General features: G+C 35.0%; 1 protein-coding gene and 1 pseudogene across 3 annotated transcripts; one reads left to right on the top strand and one right to left on the bottom strand.

Annotated features, from left to right (window-relative positions):
* Positions 1 to 548: 548 nt before the first annotated feature.
* LOC128212946 (uncharacterized) lies at positions 549 to 27,661 on the bottom strand. 3 transcript variants are annotated; one of them, XM_052918355.1, is made up of 19 exons: positions 27,097 to 27,661; positions 22,318 to 22,551; positions 21,778 to 22,043; positions 21,291 to 21,368; positions 20,649 to 20,743; positions 9,748 to 9,843; positions 9,178 to 9,204; positions 7,132 to 7,192; positions 5,494 to 5,561; positions 5,032 to 5,107; positions 4,447 to 4,552; positions 4,047 to 4,140; positions 3,656 to 3,800; positions 3,333 to 3,413; positions 2,863 to 3,126; positions 2,588 to 2,650; positions 2,049 to 2,210; positions 1,644 to 1,706; positions 549 to 1,208 (listed from the first exon to the last, which is right to left on the bottom strand). In XM_052918355.1, exons 1-19 carry the CDS (start codon positions 27,314 to 27,316, stop codon positions 801 to 803), a joined length of 2,607 nt encoding a protein of 868 aa, XP_052774315.1. In that variant the 5' UTR covers positions 27,317 to 27,661; the 3' UTR covers positions 549 to 800. The 3 variants fall into 3 exon arrangements, with proteins under 3 accessions (XP_052774315.1, XP_052774316.1, XP_052774317.1); XM_052918356.1 differs by lacking the exon at positions 9,178 to 9,204 and adding an exon at positions 8,881 to 8,898; XM_052918357.1 differs by lacking the exon at positions 9,178 to 9,204.
* LOC128212947 (sulfotransferase 1A1-like) lies at positions 13,821 to 19,627 on the top strand (annotated as a pseudogene).
* Positions 27,662 to 27,742: the final 81 nt, after the last annotated feature.

The raw sequence follows: 27,742 nt of genomic DNA, 5'->3' as shown, positions 1-27,742 counted from the left end.
ATATCATAACAGATGAAAAACATCAATCACAGATTGAATGAATAATGCCAATTTTATACAACAAGACAAATTCCATTTAGTTTGGTGGTTCTGAGTCTACATTAAAGATGTTCAATATGACTTAAAAAAATCATCATCTACCACTTAATGATCTAGGTAGACTTCAGCAAATACCATTCATGCTCTAAAAATTAAGTTACCCAGTGAATGTTAAAAAATGTGTTATACATCAATGAGTCTCATAGCTATGCTTATAGATGAATAAAATCCATCATAATTACATAGAAAAGGTTGATACACACAAACATGCTATTCATCACTTGAATGTATACCTCAGCCACATGGCATTAGCATCTGATAATACAATCAATGTTAATGTAGAATTACAAATGACAGGAATAACTACTTAAATACTGTGGTAGAGTTTCCTACAATTCCCAGACATTTTATTTGAAATTATTTCTGTTACAAGAGCTCTTAAACATCTAAGAAAGTGATTATATATATATATATATATATATATATATATATATATATATATATATAACTGGGTATGACATCTTCATATAAAAGAAAACAAATTTTGTTAAAAAAATATATTTATGTAGATTATAGATCTATTAAATTTATTATTTTACATGTTAGAAATAAGTTTAAAATGAACCAATGAAAACTATTAACACATAAAGTAGTCTTGTAATGAATAAATGCTAAAAACATTAACAGAAAATAACCCCAAAACACAGCAGAACTGAAAGTGCACTTTTGTCCGCAACCCAGTATAAGTTATAACATATAGCTCAAACCAAGGAGTCAGATTCTCCTTCCTTGAATTGAACGCGAGGCTTCCTACGTTTGAACAGTTTGTTACTCGTAAAGTTGAGAAGATTTCTTCCAGAGGCAGCAGTTGGAGCTACAGATGGCTGCTCATTCTTATTGGAGTTCAGGGACGTTTCAGATACCGTCTCCAAAACTGTTGATACAGGCCTCATATTCCGTGCAGAACTTCGTTGCTTCAGATGTCTCCTAAACTCAGCCCCCATGGAGTTTTGCTGTCCTGGAATGTGGTGTATGGTGTTATAAGCCTGTTTGATCCGCTGGTCGGTCACTGATGCATCTGCGAGATAGACTGAGGGGTGCTTGGATAGCTGTTCGTTCAAACGGTTGACAGCCATATCATACTCCGGACTGAGTTCATTGTGCACAGCCTACATATAGAAGTCAAGTATGTCGACATTAATTAAAATAAATGTAAGAATGAAAGAGATTTTTTATTATAATTTATTGGGATAAAGAATTTGCAATATCATAAAAGTAAATACACATGTACAGTAGACTGGTGGTAACTCAAGGAGTCTCGGGTCAGACTAAAAGCTTGAATTACCCAATGTTTTGAGTAACCCTAGTTTTGAAATTGGCCGTGTATGCAAATCCTTGTTTTGAAAGGTCTAGTGTCAGAACAATTTTAGAGGATCATTATAGTGTGTAATGTGTATAATAATTCTATAAGGTATAAATGACAAGAAAATTTTAAAAATGAAAGAATTATTATTATATATTCTATAATAGAATCAAACAAACAGTCGATAATTCAAACTTCTTTATTGAATCTTCATTAGGAATGAAATCAGTGAGCAACCTACCCAGGATGAACGGTTGGGCAGATTGGAGAGGAGATGCTGGGTGTATGGGGACATCTCTATGTCCTGGAAACAAAACAAACAGGCAGAGATGTACTTTAATAATATGTTCCAGACTGATGTAATGACTGGTCAATAATTGGCATATTCATTTTCTTAAGTGGATAGTGGATACTGACTTATTATCTGGATAAATAATTAATGGAATTCTCAATGACATGATATTTACAGATAAGACATGACTACAGTAATTGATCATTCAATTCAATCAAGTAAAAGTTATTGAACTTATATCTTACACACACTGGGAGATTGAGGATCAAGAATCTCTTATCATTAATTTCTTGGACTAGAATCAACCAGACTTACAACTTTTATAATTTGTGTGTCTTTTAGATTTACACATACCTTTATTTGGTTGACAAACTCCACGACCCCGATCTCCTTGCTCAAGCCGTCCTGGTCTGATTGGGCCTGCTGCTCCTTGTACAGGCTCCACTCTGACAGAAGCTGCTTACCAAGTGTATTTCCTGTCACACCCTTCTGGGTGGTGTTGTACGACCTCGCAACCTGGGCAAATAATAAAAGGTTATAAACCCTATAAAAAGGTGTGTCTTCCTTCTTGCATATACAGCGATCCTGAAAATTGTACATCACATACTTCAATTAAATGGATCCTCTAAAAAAAGTTAACTAATAAAATACAATCAAGTGTTACATATAACACTCTGTAGACAGTATGCCCATAAACATTTAACAGACATTCTGATTTGATCAGTTCATCAAATGTTGGCAGACAAGTCAGCTAGTGATGCCAGCAGGGACTTGTTTTGTTTTAATTTAAAAGTAAGGTTAATACTCAGAATAATGTTTATAAAGGATGTGGCAATTCCACTCAAGGTTTTGCCTCTGCATAGACAGAAGTAATTCCGAGAAGCCATGCTTACATGTATATCCTCTGAGAAGAAAGACTTGATAGGGCCTGCTGTCTCTGGGGCAACCTCCTTGATCTTAAATCACATGCATCAAACAAGTAAATATGTATAATAATTCACCTGCAAGTATCACAAATGGAACATTTCTTATTTTATTTATTTGCTCTGTTAGTGTACATAATTATTTCAATTTTCATACATAATATCTATCATGTTAATCATTTGACAGCATGCCTGTTCACTTTATGTGACAAGAGTTTTTATGCAGCTAAGCCTGCCCCACCTACCCGAAGTACGAGAACACCCATCGCAATGATGCAAAGTATATTGAGGATGGTGAGGAGAAGACTAATGGCTCCCAGCATTGCCGCCTCCCGGGGAACCGAGCAACTGTACACCGGCACGTACGCATTGTTTACCAGGGCAAGGCATGTGCCCTCCGAGGCCAAGTGGGTCGGGTTGGTGGCTGTAGGAGCTGTGGTGCTGATGGTGGTGTTGGTTGCTATTGTTATTGTGATGTTGTCAATCATTGCAGTTGTTAAAGGCATGGCCTGCAATATACATGTACAGTTCAGTTATTGAATGTATTGGACAATTGGAATGAATATCTTAAATCTCTGTCTAACAATGACTTCAATTGGATAACATATTGAATCAAGTATCAATTAACAAAATGGTCCACTTTGTGCTAAACCAACTAGGAAGACAAGTCAGCATATGTTTTTCTTCTTATTGCCATGGAAACCATTACAGTTACCGTAGTGAGTAGTGTAGTGGCAGTCTGGACAATTTCTGGTGGACTGATGGCTGCAAGGAATGAATATGCCCACAACATTCCCTGAAACAGTCAACTGTTAAAAGTGAAATCAGATATAAAATGTGAAGGTTTTTTCATGAGCTTGTATCATTTCAAATCTATATCTGATAACAAGTATAATTATAGTTACTTAAGATACCAAAAGGAAAGGAAGCGGAGTGAAGTGTGTGGACCATGTCAAGTTATGTATGATATCAGTCACTTTCAGTTAATTCCTTATTTCAATTAGGCTTTCTTAAACCAACAACACACTAGGCACATACAGCATTGCAGGCCGGGGGTAGAAGGGAGGCAGATATTGCCACGCCCACCAGGGACCCGGCGTTCCCACCAAGCACAGAGAGGGCCACACCTGCTCCTGATGGCACTGCTATCAGCATTCCTACCCACAGGGCTCTCAACTCTCCCCTACACACAAACAGATTGAAAATGGTAGCATATTGAAGACTTTAGGCATGAAAAGTAAAATTATGGAGTTGGACTCAATCAGTGCACTGAAATTGTGATAATATGTAATTCTAATACAACGACCTTCAACATTTGACACAAAGTTAATTGAGATCAATAGAGATAAGGACATCGCATTTAGTACAAAGATATATGTTCTTACTAAAACAGCAAACACTTGGACAAGCAGTATATTTTCCAGCCTACCTGCTGGCCATCTCCTGTGTAGGCCACTGGTCGGTGCTGCCCCAAACTGCCCCTTTCAGACCAAAACTTCCTGTCACTAGCCCAAACACAAAACCTGAAATTGCAATAAAAACATATGTACTGTTTTTTACTTGTTATTTTAGAGTATAGACATGCCTCGAGACATCCAAGAAACCAAAATGTGGGATCTGCATTTTTGTCTTATTGACAACTGCCATTGCTCAAATAAATATTTCCTTGCTTATATATAAATCCTTATCTTGCAAACACATACTCATCCTTACCCATGAAATACAATGACTTTCACAAACCAACAGCAGATATTGGTTCATTAAGCAAATGAGCCAGATGTCAATGATTTTGTATGCACAAATGAATAAACAAGTCATTTGCAGCTTACCAACAAAAATACATATGAGCAGGCCGCTCAGTTCTGACTTGAGCCCGAGATTTCTGAGCCCGTGGTTCTGTATCACCTGACCAAATGTTGTGGCAAGGATTGGTCCCTATTTAACAAAATATAACAACATGTGGTATCGTATATAAGCTGTACTACTATAGTTCAACTTCCATTAAGGTGATTTATCATATATATCCACCAGAACCTGATTATTGTTTAAACTTATTTATTTTGCAATAGTTGTGAAACAGATTATTACAATCTTATATTGGTAACTCTTGTTGGCACGATGTTATGTGAGAATGATGTTTTGTGTTTTGGTCGAAATCAGAGAACCAAAAGGAAACCTGCTTGTCCAGCTTGGTGACCAAACTCACATGCACCTAGGCCAGGAATAAAACCTAGGTTGCCTAGGTGAGAAGTGGTAAGCTAATCACTGCCCTAACCAGACAACTAATTATTTAACTATTGAAAATTATAGTTCAAAAGGTAAGCTAAATACTTGCAAGGAGATGACCAAAACAGTTTTTATTGACAGCTTAATGAATGTCATACCTGAGTTGTAAGCACTTTGAGAGCACTTACCATAAGTGGTGATATAAGCATGCTGGCAACTAAAACAACAGAGCTGCTCTCTACCAGGCCCATACATGATATCAGACTGAAATCACATACATGCTTCTGCTTCACAAAATAATGTGTGTACTATTGACCTAGGCTGTGGTGTTCTCTACGCAATAAAAACAATTTCATAGAAGGAAGTGAACATCCAACCATCCTTTTTGCTGCAATTAAATGTATGTTGATTGTGCAAATATATGAAAAATTGCATCTGCTACAAAACAAACCAGAAATACTTCAAACACCTTTACTGGTTAAGAATGCATAATGTATAAATGAAAAATTGCAGTAATGAAATACATATACATGCATTTAAAGTAAGAATTTGGCAATTATATTTGATAATGAGGGAGACTAAGAAAGAGAAATACTGGAGTGATCAAAACACACAAATCTTGTTTCTTAATTATAACAGCAAATACTTACCTGGCAAGAATAATGAGTAGCAAGTAATCAAAGGTGAACTGGGCGTTCGCTGTTACTGTGTTCACAACCTGAGGATTGAAATAACTGTTACATCAAAGGTGAACTGGGCGTTTGCTGTTACTGTGTTCACAACCTGAGGATTGAAATAACTCTTACATGAAAGGTGTACTGGGCATTGGCTGTTACTGTGTTCACAACCTCGGGATTGAAATAAATGTTACATGATAGGTGAACTGGGCATTGGCTGTTACTGTGTTCACAACCTGGGGATTGAAATAAATGTTACATGATAGGTGAACTGGGCATTGGATGTTACTATGTTCGAAACCTGGGGATTGAAATAACTGTTACATGAAAGGTGAACTGGACATTGGCTGTTACTGTGTTCACAACCAGAGGATTGAAATAACTGTTACATGAAAGGGGAACTAAGCATTTACTGTTACTGTGTTCACAACCTCGGGATTGATATTACCCTTACATGAAAGATGAACTGGGTATTGGCTGTTACTGTGTTTACAACCTGGGGATTGAAAAAACAGTCAAATAAAAGGCGAACTGGGCAATCACTGTTACTGTGATAACAACATGAGGATTGAAGCAACAGTTACATGAAAGGTGAGCTGGGCATTGGCTGTTACTGTGTTCACAACCTGGGGTTACATAAAGGGTGAACTAGGCATTGCCTTTTACTGTGTTCAAAGCCTAGAAATTAAAATTACTGTTCCATCAAAGGTAAACTGGGCATTTGCTGTTACAGTGTTCACAGCCTTGGAGTTAAAAACAATACATTATGGTCAACTAGAATTCTGCCAATTTCGTCGTGCCCATCATTTTCAAGTATAATGGTCACCATGGATTTGGCCTTCGATTTACTGAGCCCAAAATAAGCAAGGATCATATTCTGACCATGACCTATGTTTACGACTCTACAACAAATAATTGAAGTTATTGACCAGAAATTATCTTATGTGTCAGTCACCCTTCACAGGTGATACAAATGTCTAATCAATGCGTATGCTACATCATGTAAGGTGTTCCTTTCCTGTCTTGGTATTTATTACTTTGCATTTTTAGAACTTGTTCTTGTAGTTTTCCCTGACCAAATACAGATCAATTGTTTAAAAGTGAATTCAGAACATACAGGGCTATTTCTATAGTACCCACCACGGGTCCGATATCGGACCCATTCCCAAAGCAAAATATAAGATATTTTTCCCAATTTTCAGAAAAAAAATCCCAATCAAAAAAAAAATTTTTTTTTTTATAAAGTCATTTTACCTGTACTGGTTCATTTTCAACATCCTAACTAATTATGTGATGTAAAGTTTTTTTGATAATTGAACTCGGAAATCATTGATTTTCATCACATTCAGAGGTCAGTATGAAATATTATCTGTCATGATTTATTGCAAGGATTGATATTTTTTGGTCTTTTAAAGGGAAAATAAACTAATATTAAATCATTTCCTAATTCACAGGAGACTAGACAGCTTTTTCTTTTAACTGTAAAATTCCCAATTTCGGCAATTTCATGACGCAAAATTTCCCAAAATGTCCAGGGTCTTTTTCCCAAAATGGGCAGAAAAAGCCCTGATATATATAAATCTTTGAGGAGGCAGCATGCAATTATCTTACCTGTTGTACAACAAGTCTTGACTTGATGGATTTCATGAAAACTTCCCTGGACGAGCTCTCCCTAGAACATACATGTATACGATTAACACAACTGGTCTTTAAAGGCTTGACGTTATTAACATTGGGACTGCAAAACATGATATCTGATTTATAATCTGTAACAACAATTTCTGAATAATTTAGATGCTATGAAATTCGAGATGATCTAGATCATAAAATTATAGGTCACCGTAAACAAACTTGTGTTTTTAACAGGTGTTCAGAATTTGTATCCTGTTCGGATTTGTACCCTCAACCAGTAAAATCTGTTTAGATGGATCATATTAAATATGTACAATGCTTGTTATCATGTTATATATATCTAAAAGTTAATAATATTATGTATATAGTGTTTTATCATGGCCATATTTGTCTATACCATTTGTAACTGGCCAAAGGCAAGATGCTGATTTGCCAATAAAACTTTAAACTTGTTGCCTCAATTTCTTGAAAGTTCTTAAGCGTAACAAGCTGAAGTAATTTTATATCACATTATAGGTTGATGCAAAAAATATTTGTTAACAAATTATAAATAGGTATCACTTAAATGATCAAACAATAAAGACCTGATTTGCGTACAGATAAAAACAATTATTTGCGATATATTGGCGCTTTTTAACAGGGGAATTTGTGACTATGTAGTTATTACTTGAAAAATTCCATTTAGAAATGCCATTTTTTTTGCACACAAATCATATTTTCTTAATGTCAAATGAGTTAAACACAATTATGCATTATAATAAATGATTTTGTTTGCATCAACTTCATACATATTAAAACCAGAGTAATAAGAACTGCTACAAATATGGATTTTGTCTCTTGTTACATGTGTAAACCGTTTCATGTGAATATATAAATTGGTTATCAAGATATGGCCAAGCTAAGATTTTGCATGAATTTTTCAAACAATCAGGGGCATTACATGACAAATATCAAAGACAGAGTGATGGGCCTTGCTATACATATGAATACTGTCGCTGGCAATATGTCTATAAAGTTTCATTTGAAAATCTTGAACATTTGGAATTATAGCCAAGGTTAAAGTTTTTGCACGACTTTAACAATATCACCGCTGAAACACTAACTACAACACAAAAGCATTCAGGACAAGATAACGAAGAAGAAAGCAATTGAAAGGTGCAAGAAATACCCTCAACCTCATATAGAAAAAGTATGCAAATGTTACAATAACGTGAATATGGTTTAATCACAGGGGCTTGAAATGATCTCCTTGAAAGTAGAAAAACTGGGCTGCATATAATTATGTTTTTTTGTTGATTTTTTTCTATAGAATATAGGAGAATAACTTTAAACTCATGTGGTACTATCTACAGGTTTCAAGACTATATGTGTATGAACAAGGGGCTCATCTCATCAGCGAGCGTATGCAAAATGTTGTAAGAACACAAGTTTCAATTAAATACAAAGCGAGTCTCAGAAATGAAATTAAAAATTGTACTTTTACAGAAGAACAAGTCTAGAGTAATATTTCCAGTCAAACTTCTTGTTCCAAATTGATTTCAATTGAATACAAAAGTGAGTGTACGGTACGAGCGCTGATAAGATGGCTCAAACATGACTGTACAATTAGTAAACACGATCTACTTAGTACTATGGTAAGCTGGTGTATGACAATTCAGACATTATTTTGGTGCAGGAGAATAAGGCAGTAACCATGCAAACTACCCAGTACGAGCACCATGCCCATACCTTTCCAATTCAGGGTCACTGAAAGAGCACGAAACCTATTAGATAAATGGAGCAACTTTGGTAGTGTGTCATTCAGAAATTAAAGTTTCAGGGTATCATTACATTGTAAGTTCCATGTGGAATAAGTTTGATTGCTCATTGGGCAGTCTACGGTTATCTATGTTGTGATTATAAAAGTATGAATCCCATAATGTTATGATACCAAGAAGACCAAGAACAATGGTATATTTATTAAAAGAATATTTTGTCACAGCATTCAACAGCAAACAAAGTCATGAGTGGTGATTTCACACTCACTGTTTCCGCAACCTACGTGCTGTTGCCCTGAAACCAGAAGGCATTTCATCAATATTTACTTACAGAGTTAAATTTTTCCACTAGGGTGCCTTAAGAATAAATGCCAAGAATATTTATTAATTTTTATTTGGTGATTTATTAACATGAGATCCCAAATCACTTTCACACATACTGCTATACATTAATGTACAGTTGTAGTACCATTGGCCTCATCCTTCGAATCACTCCCACTCCACTATCACACAAACACTCCCACTCCACTATCACATGAACACTCCCACTCCACTATCACACAAACACTCCCACTCCACTATCAAACAAACACTCCCACTCCACTATCACACAAACACTCCCACTCCACTATCACATGAACACTCCCACTCCACTATCACACAAACATTCCCACTCCACTATCACACGAACACTCCCACTCCACTATCACACAAACACTCCCACTGCACTATCACACAATCACTCCCACTCCACTATCACACAAACACTCCCACTCCATTATCACACAAACACTCCCACTCCTCTATCACACAAACACTCCCACTACAATATACATACAGTAGATCTGCATTGGTGGACACCCCTCCTCCATTCTCCTCATCCTCCTCATTTTCACGAGGCTTGTAGCCATTGTATAGGCTGGACGGAAACACACTGAAACATGCAAACATCACACTGCATTCCTTTTTGAATGTTATTTGTATCTCGAAATAAGACAAAGATACCTGCCCAGATATTATTGTAGAAATCCAAGCATGTTTAAAACCATTGAGCTGAAAGCATGTTAATATAGTTGAAAACCTTTTTGTATTTGTATATAGAGCTTTGGAAATAAAAAAACAACAGTTACTCTGTTGCTTAAGCATGTTTATAGATGGCATTTTTTCTTCTGAAAATGTAATAACTAATGACATTTCAAGGTCTAATTCACATCTATTTTCTTTAGAATCAAATAAATGTACACATGTATTCATTACAATATATCGTACTGTGTTCCTAAATACTAAATCTACCTTTGTTTCATGTAATGACTTGCAAAACGCTCTGTATATACGAACACGTATTATTTTTCCTGTCAATGATCATGGGTCATTTTGATTTCTTTCATCAAATTGAACTGAAATCAATTTATGTTCTGTTCATCATTCTTTGTCAAAATCTGTAGAGGAAACATCTTTTACAGTTTCCTACCAAAAAAATGAATTAACAGATGAATAAGCAATCATTACAAAATTTAGAAGAGCGAGTTTCAAACCAGCTTCAAAATACTATGATGATAATAAAGGATGAGCAAATACTGCTGCGAGAGCTAAATCACAGCTAAACTCCCATCTCTTCATGCAAATAACATAACACTGGTTGTCAGTTAATCATTCAATTGACCAATACTATATTTCATCAATATGGATGAGCGCCTCTGACACCTCCAATAAGTGACCAGATGCCTCTGACACCTCCAAGGTAACTGAACAATTCGGCACCAAACGGATTCGGCATAGTCAATTTGGCACCAACACATTCGGCACCCCGTCAACTCGGCACCATAAAGCATAGTCCATTCGGCACATAATTCAAATGATCTTTAACTCAACTGTTCTCATTCGTTATATGGTTCGTTTATTTCAATTAATCTACCTTTCAAGATACATTCGATCATCGAATATGAGTATCATGTATCGTTTTTTTTTCAGTAATAACAGATGGCCCAAGATTCTAAACACCTGGGTTTTTTTTGTTATGCAGTGGAATTTGATGTGTTTTCTATATCTTTCTTTATGTCTAAATTTATTTCAGCGGTTCTTATTTTAATAGCATACGCATACATTTGTTTACTGGGGGATATTTTGCTTCTTATTTTTTTAACTATAATTAAAGTCAGTAAAACGCGTGCGCTGTGGGTAAGTAATGATTACAAGACACGTTCATTGTCAAAAATTTAATTCAAAATTTAAAGGCAATTCATAAATTATCATAAATAGTCATTTGCAAATACAATTTTTAGTTAATAATTGAATATACATGAAAGTTTGCAAAGATTGGATCTTGAGCTGATCTTCCATCGAGGCGTAAGTTTCTTCGTGAAGCTAAAACGTAACACCAAATGGATCTGAAATGAATGGGTAAAAACATGAAACAATGTTAAGCCTATTTTCTCCATTTCGATTTTTAGAGAATTAGAACAGATGTCAGCGAACATTTGGCTGTTTAAAATCTAGGAGGTATACTTAAATGCTTTATTTTGTAGTATTCGAATTGAATGCATATTTTCTTATATTAAAACAAATTATTTAATATATAACTTTTGTCTTGTGACAATTATAATGTACTTTGATTTTTGTTAGTACATAAAGAGTGATACTCCGCTGTGCATTTTCAAATGGATCGATACATTGCCCGTATTGACTAAAGAAAGGCTGAAGCTGTATTTGTCGTCCAACAGTCTCGGCCTCACGCTGCAGCAATGGCACAAGAACGTAAAACTGCAAATTACTGCGACCCACTTTACTGTGCCATCCTTAAACTGTATATATTGGTATAAAACTATTTTTAAACAAAATTTATTGCACGCGATCGGTAGTTTGTTTTATCTTTAACTTTAATGTTATGTTATGGCACTACAATTGTTCATTATGGTTGCACATAATGTTAAGTCGGTGCAGCTGAACAATAATGCTACTAGAATATAATGCTTTATTTAAAAAGTTGGGATTTAGATTTTTGCTTACCTTCGCAGTCATTGTTTGACCTGACAGACTGATGATAGCAAGACCACTCGCGCACAGCCCAGCAAGAGTTGGCCATCCACTGGTCGTCTATGTATTCACAGAGATTCTCAAATTTTGGGGGTTGTCGCCTTTTTCCGAAGACGACGGAACGCGCTCTCTATGCGTTATCGTTACATGATTCCCTTTCCGGAATATTTTCTTCGCATGGCCCACACACAAACGAACATGTCTCAGCTCCATCTGTAGTTTAAAACAGATAAAACATAACTATTTTTATGTAGTCTATATTAAGTATAATATGTGTATGCAGAAAAGAAAACACATGAATAACAAGTACGTAAACTAAAACAATCACTTATTATACTAACAAAATACCCATTTATGCAACAATATAATAATTAAACAAAAAAGTTTCATTTAACATGTAAAAAGGAAGATATTACCTTCAAGGCACTGTTCATGTTGTGTTTTTTTCCACATGATATACAGGTCCATTACTTTTGCCTAAGCCTCACAAGACGGCGACACTTTATGCACAAATCGTCAATCAGTGTTAAATCCAATACAGATTATCAATCGGAACGTTTAACAGTTAAATAGAAAAATTCTACAACTATAAATGAAAATCAGTCTGACTGAATATATACGTGCAGTAATATAATTCAGAAAATTGTCACGCACCCCCCCTGTACTCTATTAAAACATATGGTTATCAATAAACGATGGTATGTTAAAGATTATTATTAATTTTCACACCAGGGGTTGAACGGATAGGGTTATTTAACGAGACACATGCCGACACACTATGACATGTGTTTTCATAGATAAAAATCTCATCACACAACAAATAACTCTGTAATAAATTTAAAGTCATCTGTTTATTTTCATTATGTTTTTAGTAGTTCATGAATATATTCGATTTACGTATTCTATGCATATGGAATAAGAAAGCAATTTGTCAATAAAATGATTTAAGTTTAAATAATAATTATATTCCTTTTCGTGTAAATGAATTTACGATAAAAATCAACTTTAACAAGTTCATTTTGATAAAAAATCGTATCAAATTTTGAATTATACCATAGCATCTTCTTTTCATTTTTGCAAAATACTTTCATATGTTTGTTTTTTTATTTTTTTTAACAACGAACGTTTCATCAAAAAGTTTTAATGTTAACATTTTTATTATGTCACATACATTGTTCTCTCGAACATTCCTTTTGAATTCAGAATAACAAAAAAAAAAAACGGATTTAAATGCTTTTAAAATATTTGTACCAATACTTAAAATTTAGAAAATGGTACGGTATATCAATGAAAATGAATACAAAAATAAAAATTGAAAAAAAAGTTAAAAAAAAGTTGCTCTATAAATATTTCGGGGAATAATTATTTTTCTTGAAAAACAATGCTTAAATACATGAGAATAAAATTAAAATGAAACGTGCCGAATTATCTTGGTATCCAGTTGGATGGTGCCGAATTGGCGGTGCCGAATTAAATTAGTGCCGAAAAGGTATGTATGCCAAATTCGTTTGGTGCCAAATTGTCCGGAAACCACCTCCAATAAGTGAAGAGGCGCCTCTGACACCTCCAATAAGTGGCCAGGTGCCTCTGACACCTCCAATAAGTGGCCAGGTGCCTCTGACACCTCCAATAAGTGACCAGGCGCCTCTGACACCTCCAATATGTGACCAGGCACCTCTGACACCTCCAATAAGTGACCAGGTGCCTCTGACACCTCCAATTAGTGACCAGGCGGAGTGAGGTTCACTTTTAATATCATATAAGATGGACCTTACCCCACACAGGAATACATTACAATAATGGGGAAATTATATATAAATATTGTTCAAACCACATAACAAGGAATATGGTGCAAGACTTGGCTTGTTGTGTCTTTAATCATAATGGTTTGTACTTAAGGATAAAGGGCACAGAGTAAATCTTATCCTATTTTTGTGGAGATAAAATTCAGAACAGTTATAAATGGAAAGTATCATCAGAGATAAACAAGCCTGGGTAATGTGTTATCAAACTTGAGCAAGACTAGCAACAAACATGTACTCTTGTATGTGAGGTTCTTAAGCAAGTGTTTCCATGTGTTAAGTGATAAATCATGACATCTAAGTTAACAGTTGAAAAGCCAGATGGAGGGAAGATTGAGACCATCTTTGCAAAAGGAATATCATATTGGTATGTATGTCATACATGTCACGTTTAAGGAATATCATATTGGTATGTATGTCATACATGTCAAGTTTAAGGAATATCATATTGGTATGTATGTCATACATGTCACGTTTAAGGAATATCATATTGGTATGTATGTCATACATGTCAAGTTTAAGGAATATCATATTGGTATGTATGTCATACATGTCAAGTTTAAGGAATATCATATTGGTATGTATGTCATACATGTCACGTTTAAGGAATATCATATTGGTATGTATGTCATACATGTCAAGTTTAAGGAATGATATTAATCATTTTAACCAAAGATGATTTTGGTGTGTATCTTTCATTTAAATCAGTGTCTGTATTTGCTGTGTGCCAACTCAATCATAATCATGTTTTGTTTCTATTCATAATAGGTTTCAAAAGAACACAATTTCTTGCCAACAGAAGACTCATATTTAAGTTTAAGAAAAACATTTAAAACCCAAAGAGGTGTGTCTCCCATAAAGCAATGCCATCCATTGCAAAGTCAATGCAGGCGCGTAGGAAGGAAATTGACATTGGGGCCGCGGAAGGGGGTGTCCACTGCCGTCAAGATTTTTTTCAATTTTAAGCATTGAAAGACTTGATTTTCAGTGAGTTCAGGTTTTATTTTCATGTTTTTAGCTAAACCTTTTTCGGTTAAAATAGTTGATAGATATAAAACTATTATCGTTTTGTAGCATTTATTCATATTTGCACAGTCTCACAATGTATATTAAATAACAAATTAGCGCAGTTTACTTCTTCATATATAGTTAAGCCACGAGTGACTTTGGAAACCCATACATGCCAAAAAAAATTTTTTTTTTAAATTTTACATCAGGCAATAATGACAAAGTCAAACCACAGTATGTGAGTGAAACTCTCCAAAAGGAAACTTTTACAACAAGTGATCAATTAATTTGTAGTAATTATCAAAGGCAAAGAAACATTACTCTTTTGGAAGGAAGAAATTAATAATATTTATTCTATTCTCTTATTGTCTGAAAGTCATCAAAGCTGATAGAATTAAGCACATTTTTTAAAAGACTTTGGAGGAAGGTAAATTTAATTTCATTGTCTCGAAAACATATTTTTCCAATGACATATTTTGTTTTGCAAGTGCATTACAGTATGACATGACAGTTTATCATAAGAATATGATAAATCATGACATAAAATGATTCTGTATAATGAAAAAGTTAAGAGGTTTTCAAAGCAAACTATATGTGAATACATTTTTTCATACTTGCGTCTAAAATTTCGCCAACTTAGACCTGCTAAAAAAATCCTCCTGAATACAACCAAAATCCCCCTGAATTTTCAGCCTTTTGAACAAATCCCCCTGAATGGTCTCCAGAAAATATGGCATGTATGGAAACCATTGCGAGTTGAATGCCATGTGCTCAGTATTTTTAGTGCCAAAAGATCTCTTTGGAAATTTAAACTTTTAGGCTGATTTGGAACGTCCATTTTAATGTCAGACTTTAATGTGACAAGTTTGAAATAAAACATATTGCTGGCTATTTAATGACAATTCTATGCAATGCAATTATCAAAAACGATACAAATAATTATTGTCTTATTGCCTCTTCTTCCACTTGCCCGTCTTTAATAATCCGCCGACTGTTTTCACGCCATTCACACGCCAATTAGCTAGATGGTCACAGGTTTAATTATGACATGGTGACCTGTTTATTCAATATCGTGTCAGACTGGTATTGATCTATAATTTACCGGTATGCTTGTAGCTTTATTAAAAATACGATTATTAAGAAAATAGGTATCAAATATTTGCGGCCCCATTGCCGTTACTAGCCAGAATATTTGGGCCGCGGCTGTGGCCCCTGCGGCCCCAGCTCCTACACGCCTGCAATGCCAACATCTTAAATAGCAGACATTGCACAATTCTAAAGCTTACGAAAACCATGAGGCCCACAAAGGGCCAATGCTCTACTGGTATTATTGTTTTGGTAATTCTTTATCCAAAGCATATATGTACTACTTGTAAAACTCACATTCAAAGGGAAGCAATCAGTGAATCATATGTTTTACAAAATGAGATAAATGCTACAATTATACAAAGCTCTCTGTAAAAATTTATCTCCCTTAGAGTATATGTTTGCTAGGGTCGCAACATTTCAAGGGCCATAATCCAATCATGCATGTGTGGATCTGACTGGTTTAAGAATAAAACTGATCTCTCAAGGATATCTAAATACTGCATAAGTTTGATTGAGATCTACTTCATACTGTATCACCTTCAGCATTTGTTTCAGACACAGGCCTGGATACTGTTACATTGATGACAGACACTATGCCATGTCATAACCTCTTATGGCCTTTGGCCAGTAGAGCTTAACATGTATTTTTACTATTGATTAAAGGTGCAATTTCACAGGCGTCTTTTCATCTGAAACTATCATCGGAGTTTAATTCTCAATTTACTTCTTTAAGCTTTAAGTATCATTTTTCTAAACAAAAGAAGGTTAAGGCCTCTTTCCCGAAGCTAAAGAGAAACATATCCCTACTGTGCCTGTAAACATCTTCATGTACATGCAGGTCAGGGGTGGAAATCCCCGGGGATGACTTACATGCCCATATCGACAAAGTACTGAACCTGGATATCAGGGACGATGACATCTATCTGGCTACTTACCCTAAGGCAGGTAGGATGATACTCACAATTTGATTGGATGATCATCACACAATCATAAAGGAACCATCGTAAAATGTCATGTAACCTATATGTGCTTTCAGTGTATTTCAAGCTTCAACAACTATACCGATGCACAAATATTCCAAAACCTCAAAGATGTGCAGTTACACAAATTATGTTTTATAAGGTAAACAAAGAAATTTAGCAATATTTGATATAAAAAAATGGCTTTTGTATAAAGAAAAGAGCATTTAAAACAACAAGCGCTGATTGCACCTATAAGTCCATATAGCCTATGATAATAACATGATGTACCACCGTTCCCTCCAGGCACCCACTGGATGTGGGAAATCATCCAGATGCTGCTCAAAGGAATCCCTGAGTATGACAAACGAGTCAAGGAGTCTGCCTTCCTTGACTTCCGTCCCCCGGAAACTGTTGACAGCATTCCCTCTCCTCGTGTTCTCAACCCACTACCCTGTGACCTTGACCCCAAAAAGAGTCATCTCCAAGGGTATCAAGATAATCCATGTGCAGAGGAACTTTAAGGATATCTGTGTTTCTGCATTCCATCACTTAAAGACGTTCAAATTATATGGAGCAGAGACATTTGAAGATTTCCTACCCATCATGATTGGATCATATGGAATACGTATGCATATAATACATCACGTCAATCATTTTAACGTAAAAAGCTTGTTTTCAAAGAAATTCCATATACACATACTAGTAAGTTGTAACACGCTAAGCCGATGGTACACTTCTGTCACTAACTACTTTCCATGAGATTTAGGCTACACAATTGTGACCATTGGTTTGTCTCTTGCAGATTTCTTCTGTTCGTGGGCGGAGTATGTACGAGGCTGGGAACGCTTCACCAACGACAACCCAGGCGATGTTTTAAATATTTACTTTGAGGATCTTAAAGAGGTGCAATCACTGTCAGTTTCTTTCTTGATACATGCTTACTAAGTTTAAACTTGGTATTTTCATTGTGATGATGCCAAGCTACCATTTTAATTTTGCACTTTAATAATTACCATTCAATAAATTAAAAAATGCATCAGCATTAGGCAAATAATGCACATGGACTTGAATTGAATAAAAATCTTTTTGTTACACACAAATGTTTTTATAATGGAGGCCTAACAAAGCCCAACTTTAGCATCAGGCCTGTGGATAAGACATTAATGCACAGCACCAGCACAAAGTGACACAGCATCAGTATGTTGTGACACAGCACATTCTGCAGTTCAAGTGCCGATATGCATTTCATTTATTATTTTTAAAGCTGGAATAACCATAAAGTTCTGAGGAAACACCAAAATTAATGTACATATTATCATCATTAAATCGATATCCATCACTTTTTAACCACAGGACCCTGTTAGAGAAATAGCAAAAGTGGACAAGTTTCTGGAGACAGGGCAAGATGAAGGGATGTTCAAACAGATAGCCGAGGCCTGCCACTTCACTAACATGAAGAAAGCTAACAAAGAAATCAAGGAGAACAACTTTAATACAGAGGTGGACATGTACAGGAAAGGTGAGCAGCACTGGAGTTTGTACAGTGTTAGTTAAACAATATAACGTGACAAAACCATCCATTTCCTTCCAGACAAACTGTTCTAGAAACACCAATTCTGCTCATTGCTCGGAACATTCACAATGATATTAGCAGACTTGTATGATCTTATTGGTATTACACACCTTTTGAGGACAGCTGCACTGAACTGCCAATGATTTTATTATGCAATTATAGCTCATCAATGAACACAAATGACAGATTGACATGTCCTCTATTTTTATAGTTGTGCTATGTGTCTTAAAGGACATTCGTTAGACTGTGATGTAAGATAATGTGATTTACTAGCAGGAGTTTCAATGATAAACTACAGTAAAACTGCGATTGCTCGAGGTTGTCGAGGCCTGAGCTAAAACCTCAATGATCCGATGTTAAGAATGACCCAAGTTTAATTCAAGTCTGTTATGAAATGTCTTACAAAGTAATTTTAAAGTCTTAAGTCATCATACCAATTGATTACTTCGGAACCTATTATGTATTACATTGTGGAAATCGCTCATATTTTCAAAGGCTGTCGTATACATAATGTGAAAATGTCAAAGTTAAAACCAATAAACAGTGAATTAAATAGCAAAGTTTATTTTCACAAAAAAAAAAACATTTTCTAAACAAGTAACATTGGAATATGACAGTGCATATTATTGCATTAGTCAGATATAAGTTTTCGATTCATTGTCAGTATATTATATATGAAAAAAAGAAGGGATAATGGTTGGGACTAAGCCCCGATTTCAACCGATCGCCAGATCTTGAATGACTTCCTGACTGAACTATCACAGTTTTACTGTATAGGGAAATTAAAGTTCATGTATTAGAAATTAATGAAATTTGTTACTGTTGTCAACATTGCTCTGTTGGGATAAATTTGTTCAATTTGTAATACTTTGGACAATAACCCACTCTGAGTGATTGTTTGGCCCACTTGTTTTCCAGGTGAGGTTGGTGACTGGAAGAACTGGTTTACAGTAGCCCAGAGTGAAAGAGTGGACCAATGGCTAGAAGAGAACATGTTGGGCTCTCAGCTAAACTTCAGGGATGCTCTCTAAAACTGAACTTCCCAGCTACACCTCAGGGACACTTTCTAAGACCCTAGACCACACAATCTGGATGTAGCTCTATTTACACCCAAACCATCATAAAATTGTTCAACCATTCACAGTTATCATGTATGATTGACAAACAAAACCACCATGCTATGCACCTATTGTTTTTCAAGTTTTGTCATGTGCTTAAAATATGGCCTTTTGTATACATTTGTATGGCAATTGAGAGAAATAAATATTTTAAATAAAATGCCAAATGTTTGTTATGAAAAGAACCAACAACATAATATGTTGGTAGTGACATCTTATAGAAATATCTTATTTGATACTAAGACTCTGTAATTTTCAGGTAGAATAAAAAGTATAAAATTAATTTTGCTCACCCAAAACATCTATCGTCTTTCCTAGTCGTAATAAGTTACTCAGAAGGTATTTTGCAGGTATGTAAAAGTATTTTTTAAATCAGACCCAATTAAAAGAACAGGAAATTATCAAGATGTGTCTTGAACAGCTTGAAAGGGACATACCTATAGCATTTGGAATTGCGCCTAGATACTCGAGATAGCTGTCAACATGTCATGGCTTGTCTCAACATGATACAGGGGTTGGGAGTGTGAGGGGTGTTCCCTTCCATAGCAACAGTTTGAAAATACAGAAATGATTTTTTTTTTATCTCATAGCTCACTTAGGTGGCAGTTCATTTAGGCTGTGGTTTACTTAAAGTGTTTGTTCACCTAGGTAGTGGTTCATCTAGAAAGTGGTTCCCTTAGGTAGTGATTCACTTAAGTAGTGGAGTTCACTTCGGTATTGGTAACCTTAAATAGTGGATCAAATTTTATATGTAGGCATAGTAAAAATATCGGTCCTTATAATCCGGTTCGAGCCAACGAGGATATCGAACCATGCGATATCAAGCCAATGTGTTTTGACTGTATAGAGCTTTGTGAGCAGTTGAAATTGCCGTTGTTTTCTCTCAGGTAATTGAAAGACATAACTTGACACATGATTAGAGCCAGATTTATGATCATGCTACACACATGCATGGTGTCACTAGAAACATGTGTCATTGGTTTCATGTGAATATCTTTAAAATGTTTTGAAACTAGAGCCAAGGTAGAAAAATTGCACAATGAGGAGACAATACTGGTACCATGACAATGCTTAGACTTTAAAAAAAAAAAAGGAAGACACAACAAGAACCTGCTGCCAGATCCTTCCATACATGATACATGTTTGTGCCCTACCTGAATGATGAGTCCTTGACAGAGCCGACACCGAGTGTTCCCAGCTTGTTTAGCACCTTCTCACACATCTGACTGTCATCCAGGATGAATGAGAACTGGGGATCACAAACACACAATGTAAAACCCACAGCATTGATAAGGGCATGCTATGGAGTTAATGAACATTAAGGGGTGAAGCAAACTAAAGCCAGAGTTCTGGGCCTTGCTGTACATGTGTGTATTGTCTATGCCAACATGTGGACCAAGTTTCACTTGAATATCTTGAACATGTTTTGATTTATGGCCAAGGTTAAGTTTTTGCACGCCAACAACAAGCTGCCAAAAACACCACGGCTATAATACCTTACTTTCTTTCATGCGAGCTAAATAAGGCGCAAATGAAAAAGGTTACAAAAGAACTTTTATAAAACTAGTGATGTTTTTATCTAAACCTATAATTCTATGGCTGCACTGTCCATTGGTACAACATATTATAAACAGTCATGTTTTAAATTACAGAACAATTTTATCAAGGAAAATTCCTCATGTTTCTGGTGCATTGTTTTGTTTTGTTTTAATAACTCCAAACATATACCAAAACCTTATTTTATCTATCCAAACACTCATATAAGTACAGGAAAAAACTCATTGAATGAATAATACCTTTCTGTATTTGCTGTTTCCTATCACCTCCCTGTCTATTGTTGTGATTCCAAATGACTCCAACATCTCATCCACCTTCTACACGATGAAAAACAGTGTAAATTAGTTACATTATCTATAACTTATTGATACTTTTAGTAGTTTGGGCTTTTTCATATATGAGTATTTGCTAAAAAGCAACGAGTTGTACAAATTGCATTTTTTGCAGTAAATTGTTTTTCTAGGAGTTCTATTTTTCAATCAACATATTCTACATTTGAGATTAAGTTTGGTGTATTTGTATTTTTGTAAAATTGAGACCTGATTTAATAACAGTTTGTAACTGTGAACTGTCATCTTCCTCATTCCTTCCCGAAAACTGAAGTAGTGTCTGAATTGGTGTAATAAATTTTACAAAATGAATCAGAACTGGAACAATGCAATTGCAGTGTTAAACTGCAGTTGTTCAGAATGAATAACAAATTAATTTATGACAAAAATAGTCTACCTTATAAAGTGGCATTTCTAAAATGACAAGTGGAGTTAACTCCCCAGACTCCACCTCAGTCAAAGTATTCTCCCCTGTCGGTGTCTCCTCCGAAACTTCGGCTGTACTGATCTTTGTCTCCATTGCAATCTTTTCCATGGACCGATTGGAACCAACCGCCTTAAGTGGGCTGAGGGACCTATTTGAGCTGACAGATCTCGTCATGCTGGAAGTAGACCTTGTAGTGTCCTCTCCAACATTCCCTCCTTCTTCATTGTCTGACTTGTCTGGATAAAAAAAAATTGGAAATATTCAACAACAAAAATGTTCAGACAGATGATGTATGAAAGCCTTCTGTTTAAAATGAAAATCAAGAATTAAAAAAACAATACAAGGTATGACAAAGACAGCATTAAGATAACATGAAGTACATTATATTATAAATATATGTATATTTAAAATTCATGGAAAACTTTAGCAATCCTATGCTCTTAACATTGTTGTGATTTTGTTACAAGGAAGGAATTGCACTATCAATTCATCAAACTCTCATAATCATACCTTCAGTCACTTTCACAAGGAAGCGGCCAACTTGTTTCTCGTCTGCTTCACTTTCATCACTAGAGGCTTCTTTACTGCTTTCAGTGTTATCTTCTCCATCATCTACACGAACTTTGACCTCTGCGAGGTCTACATTTGTCCCTTCATCAATCACCTCTGAACCAACTGACCCAGTTTCAATCACTTCATTTTCTTTCAAACTATCATCAATTTTATCGTCAGTTTTACCGTCTCCTGAAAATAGTGTTTCATATTGTGAAAACAGCAACAACAAATAACATGTACACCAATAACAAATTGAATAATATTCAAATTTAAGGCTTAGTACTGTAACATTAAAAAAAATGTAGGCTTTATTAAATTCCAAGCTGCTCACACCGTACCACAACATCACAAAGTCTTTATAACTGCTTGAAGGAATGTTGTGTTTCTTTGGATGAGTGTTTTCTCCATAGGTTGAAAATCTGGATAATTGTATCTGACATTTTATTTTTCACCGTCAAGTTAATCAACACATTGGGTTAAATTGGAGCAGTTTTTCACTTGAAACATTAGATTAATGGATAAATGAACATATGTGTTTCAAGTTAAGCAGAGTTTTCACAGTTTGTCTATTTCACACAAAACAAATAAAAACAGATTATATGAAAATAATAAAATATGAATATTTACACAATAACTGCAGTAGAAGCATATTAACTATTAACTTGTCATACTTCACAAATTCAGCTCAGACTTCACATAGTAACCATGTAATCAAAGCTTTGTCTATGTACATCCATCCCAATGAATGCAACAATATGTTTTAATGTTGATTTTTTTTTTATGAAGACATGTGTGTTCTTCAATTTTTCACGATAAACCATATTTCAAGTCTTTAATAGTGAATTTTTAGTCCAAGATTATTTGACATAAATTGACTGTACAAAACTAAACCATATATCAATAAACTTCAATGAAAAAACATTAAATTGGCATTTATATACATGTACATTGCATGAATTGTATATACATAACTTTATATGTTTGTAATGAAAATATACATTTTATTGCAATATTATAAAACTTCAATGCTTTTCTGAATGAGAATCTGAACACAAGTAGCCAACAATCTAATCTCATTTTATATAGGCATAGCTCAAAGTGTTGGTATTGACAGTAATTTTGAGGTTAACGATAAGCATCAAAGTTTACAAGCCATTGCAAAAGTATCTCCAAATTTGAGTTTCAACCTGTCAATGAAAACATTGTCCAAAAAATTATCCACAATCTCAATAAAAAAAGGCTAATGGGGTCGACTGAATACCACCTGAAGTTTTTATAGCAGGGAAATAATCACTAGCTACACCCATTGCTCAACATGGCAAACACTACGACAAAACTTTGTCAATTCCAGGGAAAACCTCAAACTTTCACAAGTGACACCTTTATACAAGAAGTATGACCCCTTTATTAAAACGTATTATAGACCAGTCAGTATTCTACCAACACTATAAAAAAAAAACGAATCATACATGATCAGTTGGTTACACGCTTGGACATTTTCAACCCATACCTTGCTGCTTTTATGTCGAAGTTTGGATGTCACACTACACTTTTAAGGCTCGTGGAGGACTGGAAGTTACCTTGATAACCATAAGTATGTAGGTGTTTAACACAACCTCATCATTCACAAACTCCAGTATTATGGTCTCACAGAGATATCATGTGGTCTACTGAAAACTACTGAAATATCCCAGAAAGAAAACAAAGAGTCAAATCAGGCGACCACACAATCACATGGCAACACATTCTCAAGGGTGTCCCTCAGGAGTCCATACTAGGGCCTCTGATCTTCAACATTTCCATACCGATATATTTCTTTTTACCAGCAATTATGCTGATGAGCGATGAAAACACAATTTCTTACTGGCACCAAAACAAAGATGTTGTAAAGTCAACACTAGAATCAGAAAGCAATCAACTCCTTTACTGGTTCTCTTTAAATCAAATGCAAGCAAACTCAGATAAATTTCAAGCTATGTCAATTGGTATTAAAAAAGGAACACAAAGAAACATCAGGAGATGTCAGACGAGGAGTTGGATCATTCAACTATCATGCTGGAGATGACTAGCTCCGTACAGGAAGTCAGATCTAGTGGCAACACACCAGAGGTTCAATTCAGATGCAGTTAAGGTCCTTACTATTAACTTTAATAGAGTGGCCTACCATCACCAGGTACTTGTGAGAAGTCATCCGGATACAAAATGTTACGTGATCCATCCGTTCCTGTTGAGAGATACACAAGCGACGGACTTTGGACAATTGGTAATATATACGAAATGGATGCCTACGAAAGATATCAGATTCTGGATGTTACCTGTGAAATGAGTAATTTCAACAAAAAGGATACCATTGCCTACTCTTGGATGAACCAAAGAGCAAGAGTTCCCCTGAACATGAAGACCGACCAAGGAGTACAACAGTATTGATTGTATGTACATCTTTGACAGCAATGATCAATTCTCAAAGGCTGCTTCCACTTATCCGACAGGAGATCTGAACAGGCTCTACAAAAGAAAAACTGTCAGAGCAAGGGATTTTAGGCCTTCATTCTCGTACAAGTATACGACGAAACCTCATCCACATTATAGCTGGATAGATGCTACCAACACAGATGGAGCCAAGCAGAACATGTTTGATCTCATCAGGTTCTTTGTCGGACAGAATGGTAATGATCTGGAAATTGGAGTCAGGAAGATGATAGAAGATCCAAAAAGAATGCTTCTCTCTTCTGCCACTGGACAACCTGCAAAGGATTGGAGTAAGACTGCACTCATCCTTGGAGCAGAATGTCACTACACTGATGAAGAATTCATTGACGAATCCAAACCTGGAAACACAGGAATTCACACAGTCATGGACCACATCAAATGACTAGAGAGCGTAACGATGAGGATCCTCGCCAAGATGCCATCTGCACCTGAGCTGAATTAAAACTGTTTTAAATCTGGACGTTTTATAAGATCTGAATAAATCTATTTATAGCCTTAAACATCTTTTTTTCCGTTTCCCTTTTTAGGAAAAAAAAAAAGCACGGCTTCCCACCATCCTACCTCTTACACCTGCCGGTAAGTATATCTTTCACATTTCTCCTGATCAGCAGTCGAAATGTGTCGGGCAGTAATAAATACGGGGCCTCCGGCACAACTTAATAGTATAATGTAACCTCAACACATTATATAATAATTTTTTTGTTGGCTGAAGAACCGGGTGATAGGACACATTCTATAAGGGCATGAGATTTACATGATTATAGCTACCTTCTTAAATAGGCTTTAGCTATATCACTAGTGATAAAGCTAAAGCCACTGGATAGAAGGTAGCTTACATCATGTAAATCTCATGCCCTTATATCTAGCAACACAATACAATGTGATGAACACGTCAAACTTCTAGGAGTGGAACTAGATTACATGTTAAAATTTGACACACAAATATCACAACTTTGCAAAAAGGAGGGAACTCAACTGAACAGTCTTCTCAGCATTTCTCTTTGGAAAGACTTCTTATTTTTATTTTATTTTATTAAATTTTAACTATTGTCCTATGACTTATCATTGGGCATTTTTATGGTAAGAAAAACTCTGAAAATTAGGAAAACTGCAATTAAGGGCCCTTCGAATGATTTAACAAATCTTAGGAAGGTCTATTGAATCGCTGTAATTTGTCAACCCATCAAACAGGAAGGATTAAAACAATTGCTATTGAAAGTGCTTACATGGTATTTCATCAGAATATTTACATGATCTTGTTTAATTTTATAAAACACCTACATAAAGTTTCAGCTTTGTAAACACAGGTGACATTCCTAGGGTAAGAATTTCCACATATGGCAAGAACTCATTTTGTTTGAGGCGGCCCAGGTGTGGAACAACCTTCCAATATATTTAGACTGAACAAGTAGACAAAATTAAAGAATTCAAAAGACTTAAAAACACCGGGTCAGGACTAAAATGCAAGTGTTCCATGTGCCATTTTACACTGTTCTTCGTTGTTTAAGATACTAACTAGTGCTTTACATTGCTGCTATAATCTTTACCTCTTTTATGTAATCTGTTATCATTATATCAGTTGTATTTCTTGTTAAATTAATACAATGAGCAATATGTATCTTCATTCTCAATTCATTATTTTTTTAGACCACTCTTAATTTAATGTTGTTTTGTTTTGGTAGTGTTGAATACTTGTATGTGTAAATGTCTAAGTTATAGAATATTCTTAGAAGTACTAAACCCTTTGCCTCTAATCTCTATTTATGTACATGTAGCTTTTTGAATGCTCAACATCCAACATTTTTTTCTTCCTAAAATAGCATGTGCTTTGTGCTGCATTTGTATTTAATTCTTTTCAAATCTGCTTTTGTATCAATATGTTTTGCATTTTGGATTCATATGTTTACAATGTTCTATCTGTTTAGAATTTATATATTTATAATCATTTAATATGACACTATTCTAAGTCTTAACTAGTTTGCTAATACTGTTTAACTTTAATCTTATTTGAATGCATTAATTAATTATCTTCGTGGTTCTTTATGTTCTTTGATTTGCATTTTTTTTTAAAATAGCTCTGCAAGCTAGTGTTTAAATTTATGTACATCTGACGTGAAACAAAGGTGTTTGTATCTTGAATGATACTGTACCATATGTAAATCAAGGAAAATCAAATTAAATCATGAAACTTAAAAAAAAGATAAATAATATTATTTAACAGTGCATCCTCAGCACTTTATTTACCATCCTTCTGTTCATTTCCGTTTACATCTCCATCAAGTTTTTGTTCATTTTCACCAGCAGCATCCTCATTTTCATTTTCTGTTTTCTCTTCTGTTTCTTCTTTGACTTTTGGATCATCTTTGGACTCAGTCTCATCATCCTTGGCTGTTTTCTTTTTTCCGCATGTTACTAGTACATCTTCAGAATTTGGTGTCAAGACGATGAACAAGAATGAAGACATTTTTAGCAATACAACAATATACCCAGATAACAGTGATCATTCAAACTTCAATGATTAATTCCATTGAACATGTGGAAGACCATACAAAAAAGTGTGTCGTTTAATTGTGAACATTTCAACTTTTTACATGTATAACTAGTTTGCAGGATTTGTTCAAGTGTTGATAGTCTGCAGAATAAACATAACTAAAGGCAGTAGCACTGACATTAGACTCTAAACTGTTATTAAGTAATGTCGTTAAGCATTTCAACATAACTTTCTTGACGATATCTTAAAATTCTAATTGCATTGAAGAAAGAAAAACGTTGATAAATGGAAATGTCAAATGGGACTGGATTTCCTGAATGGGAGCAGCTGAGGAATTATTTGGTTTATTATTGACCTTTATATATTGCTTCATATAAAAGATTGTACCAAGAAAAAAAT

The sequence above is a fragment of the Mya arenaria genome, chromosome 13 (assembly GCF_026914265.1).
Source record: "Mya arenaria isolate MELC-2E11 chromosome 13, ASM2691426v1".
Lineage (NCBI taxonomy): Eukaryota > Metazoa > Mollusca > Bivalvia > Myida > Myidae > Mya > Mya arenaria.
This window is presented reverse-complemented; position numbering and strand designations above follow the sequence as displayed.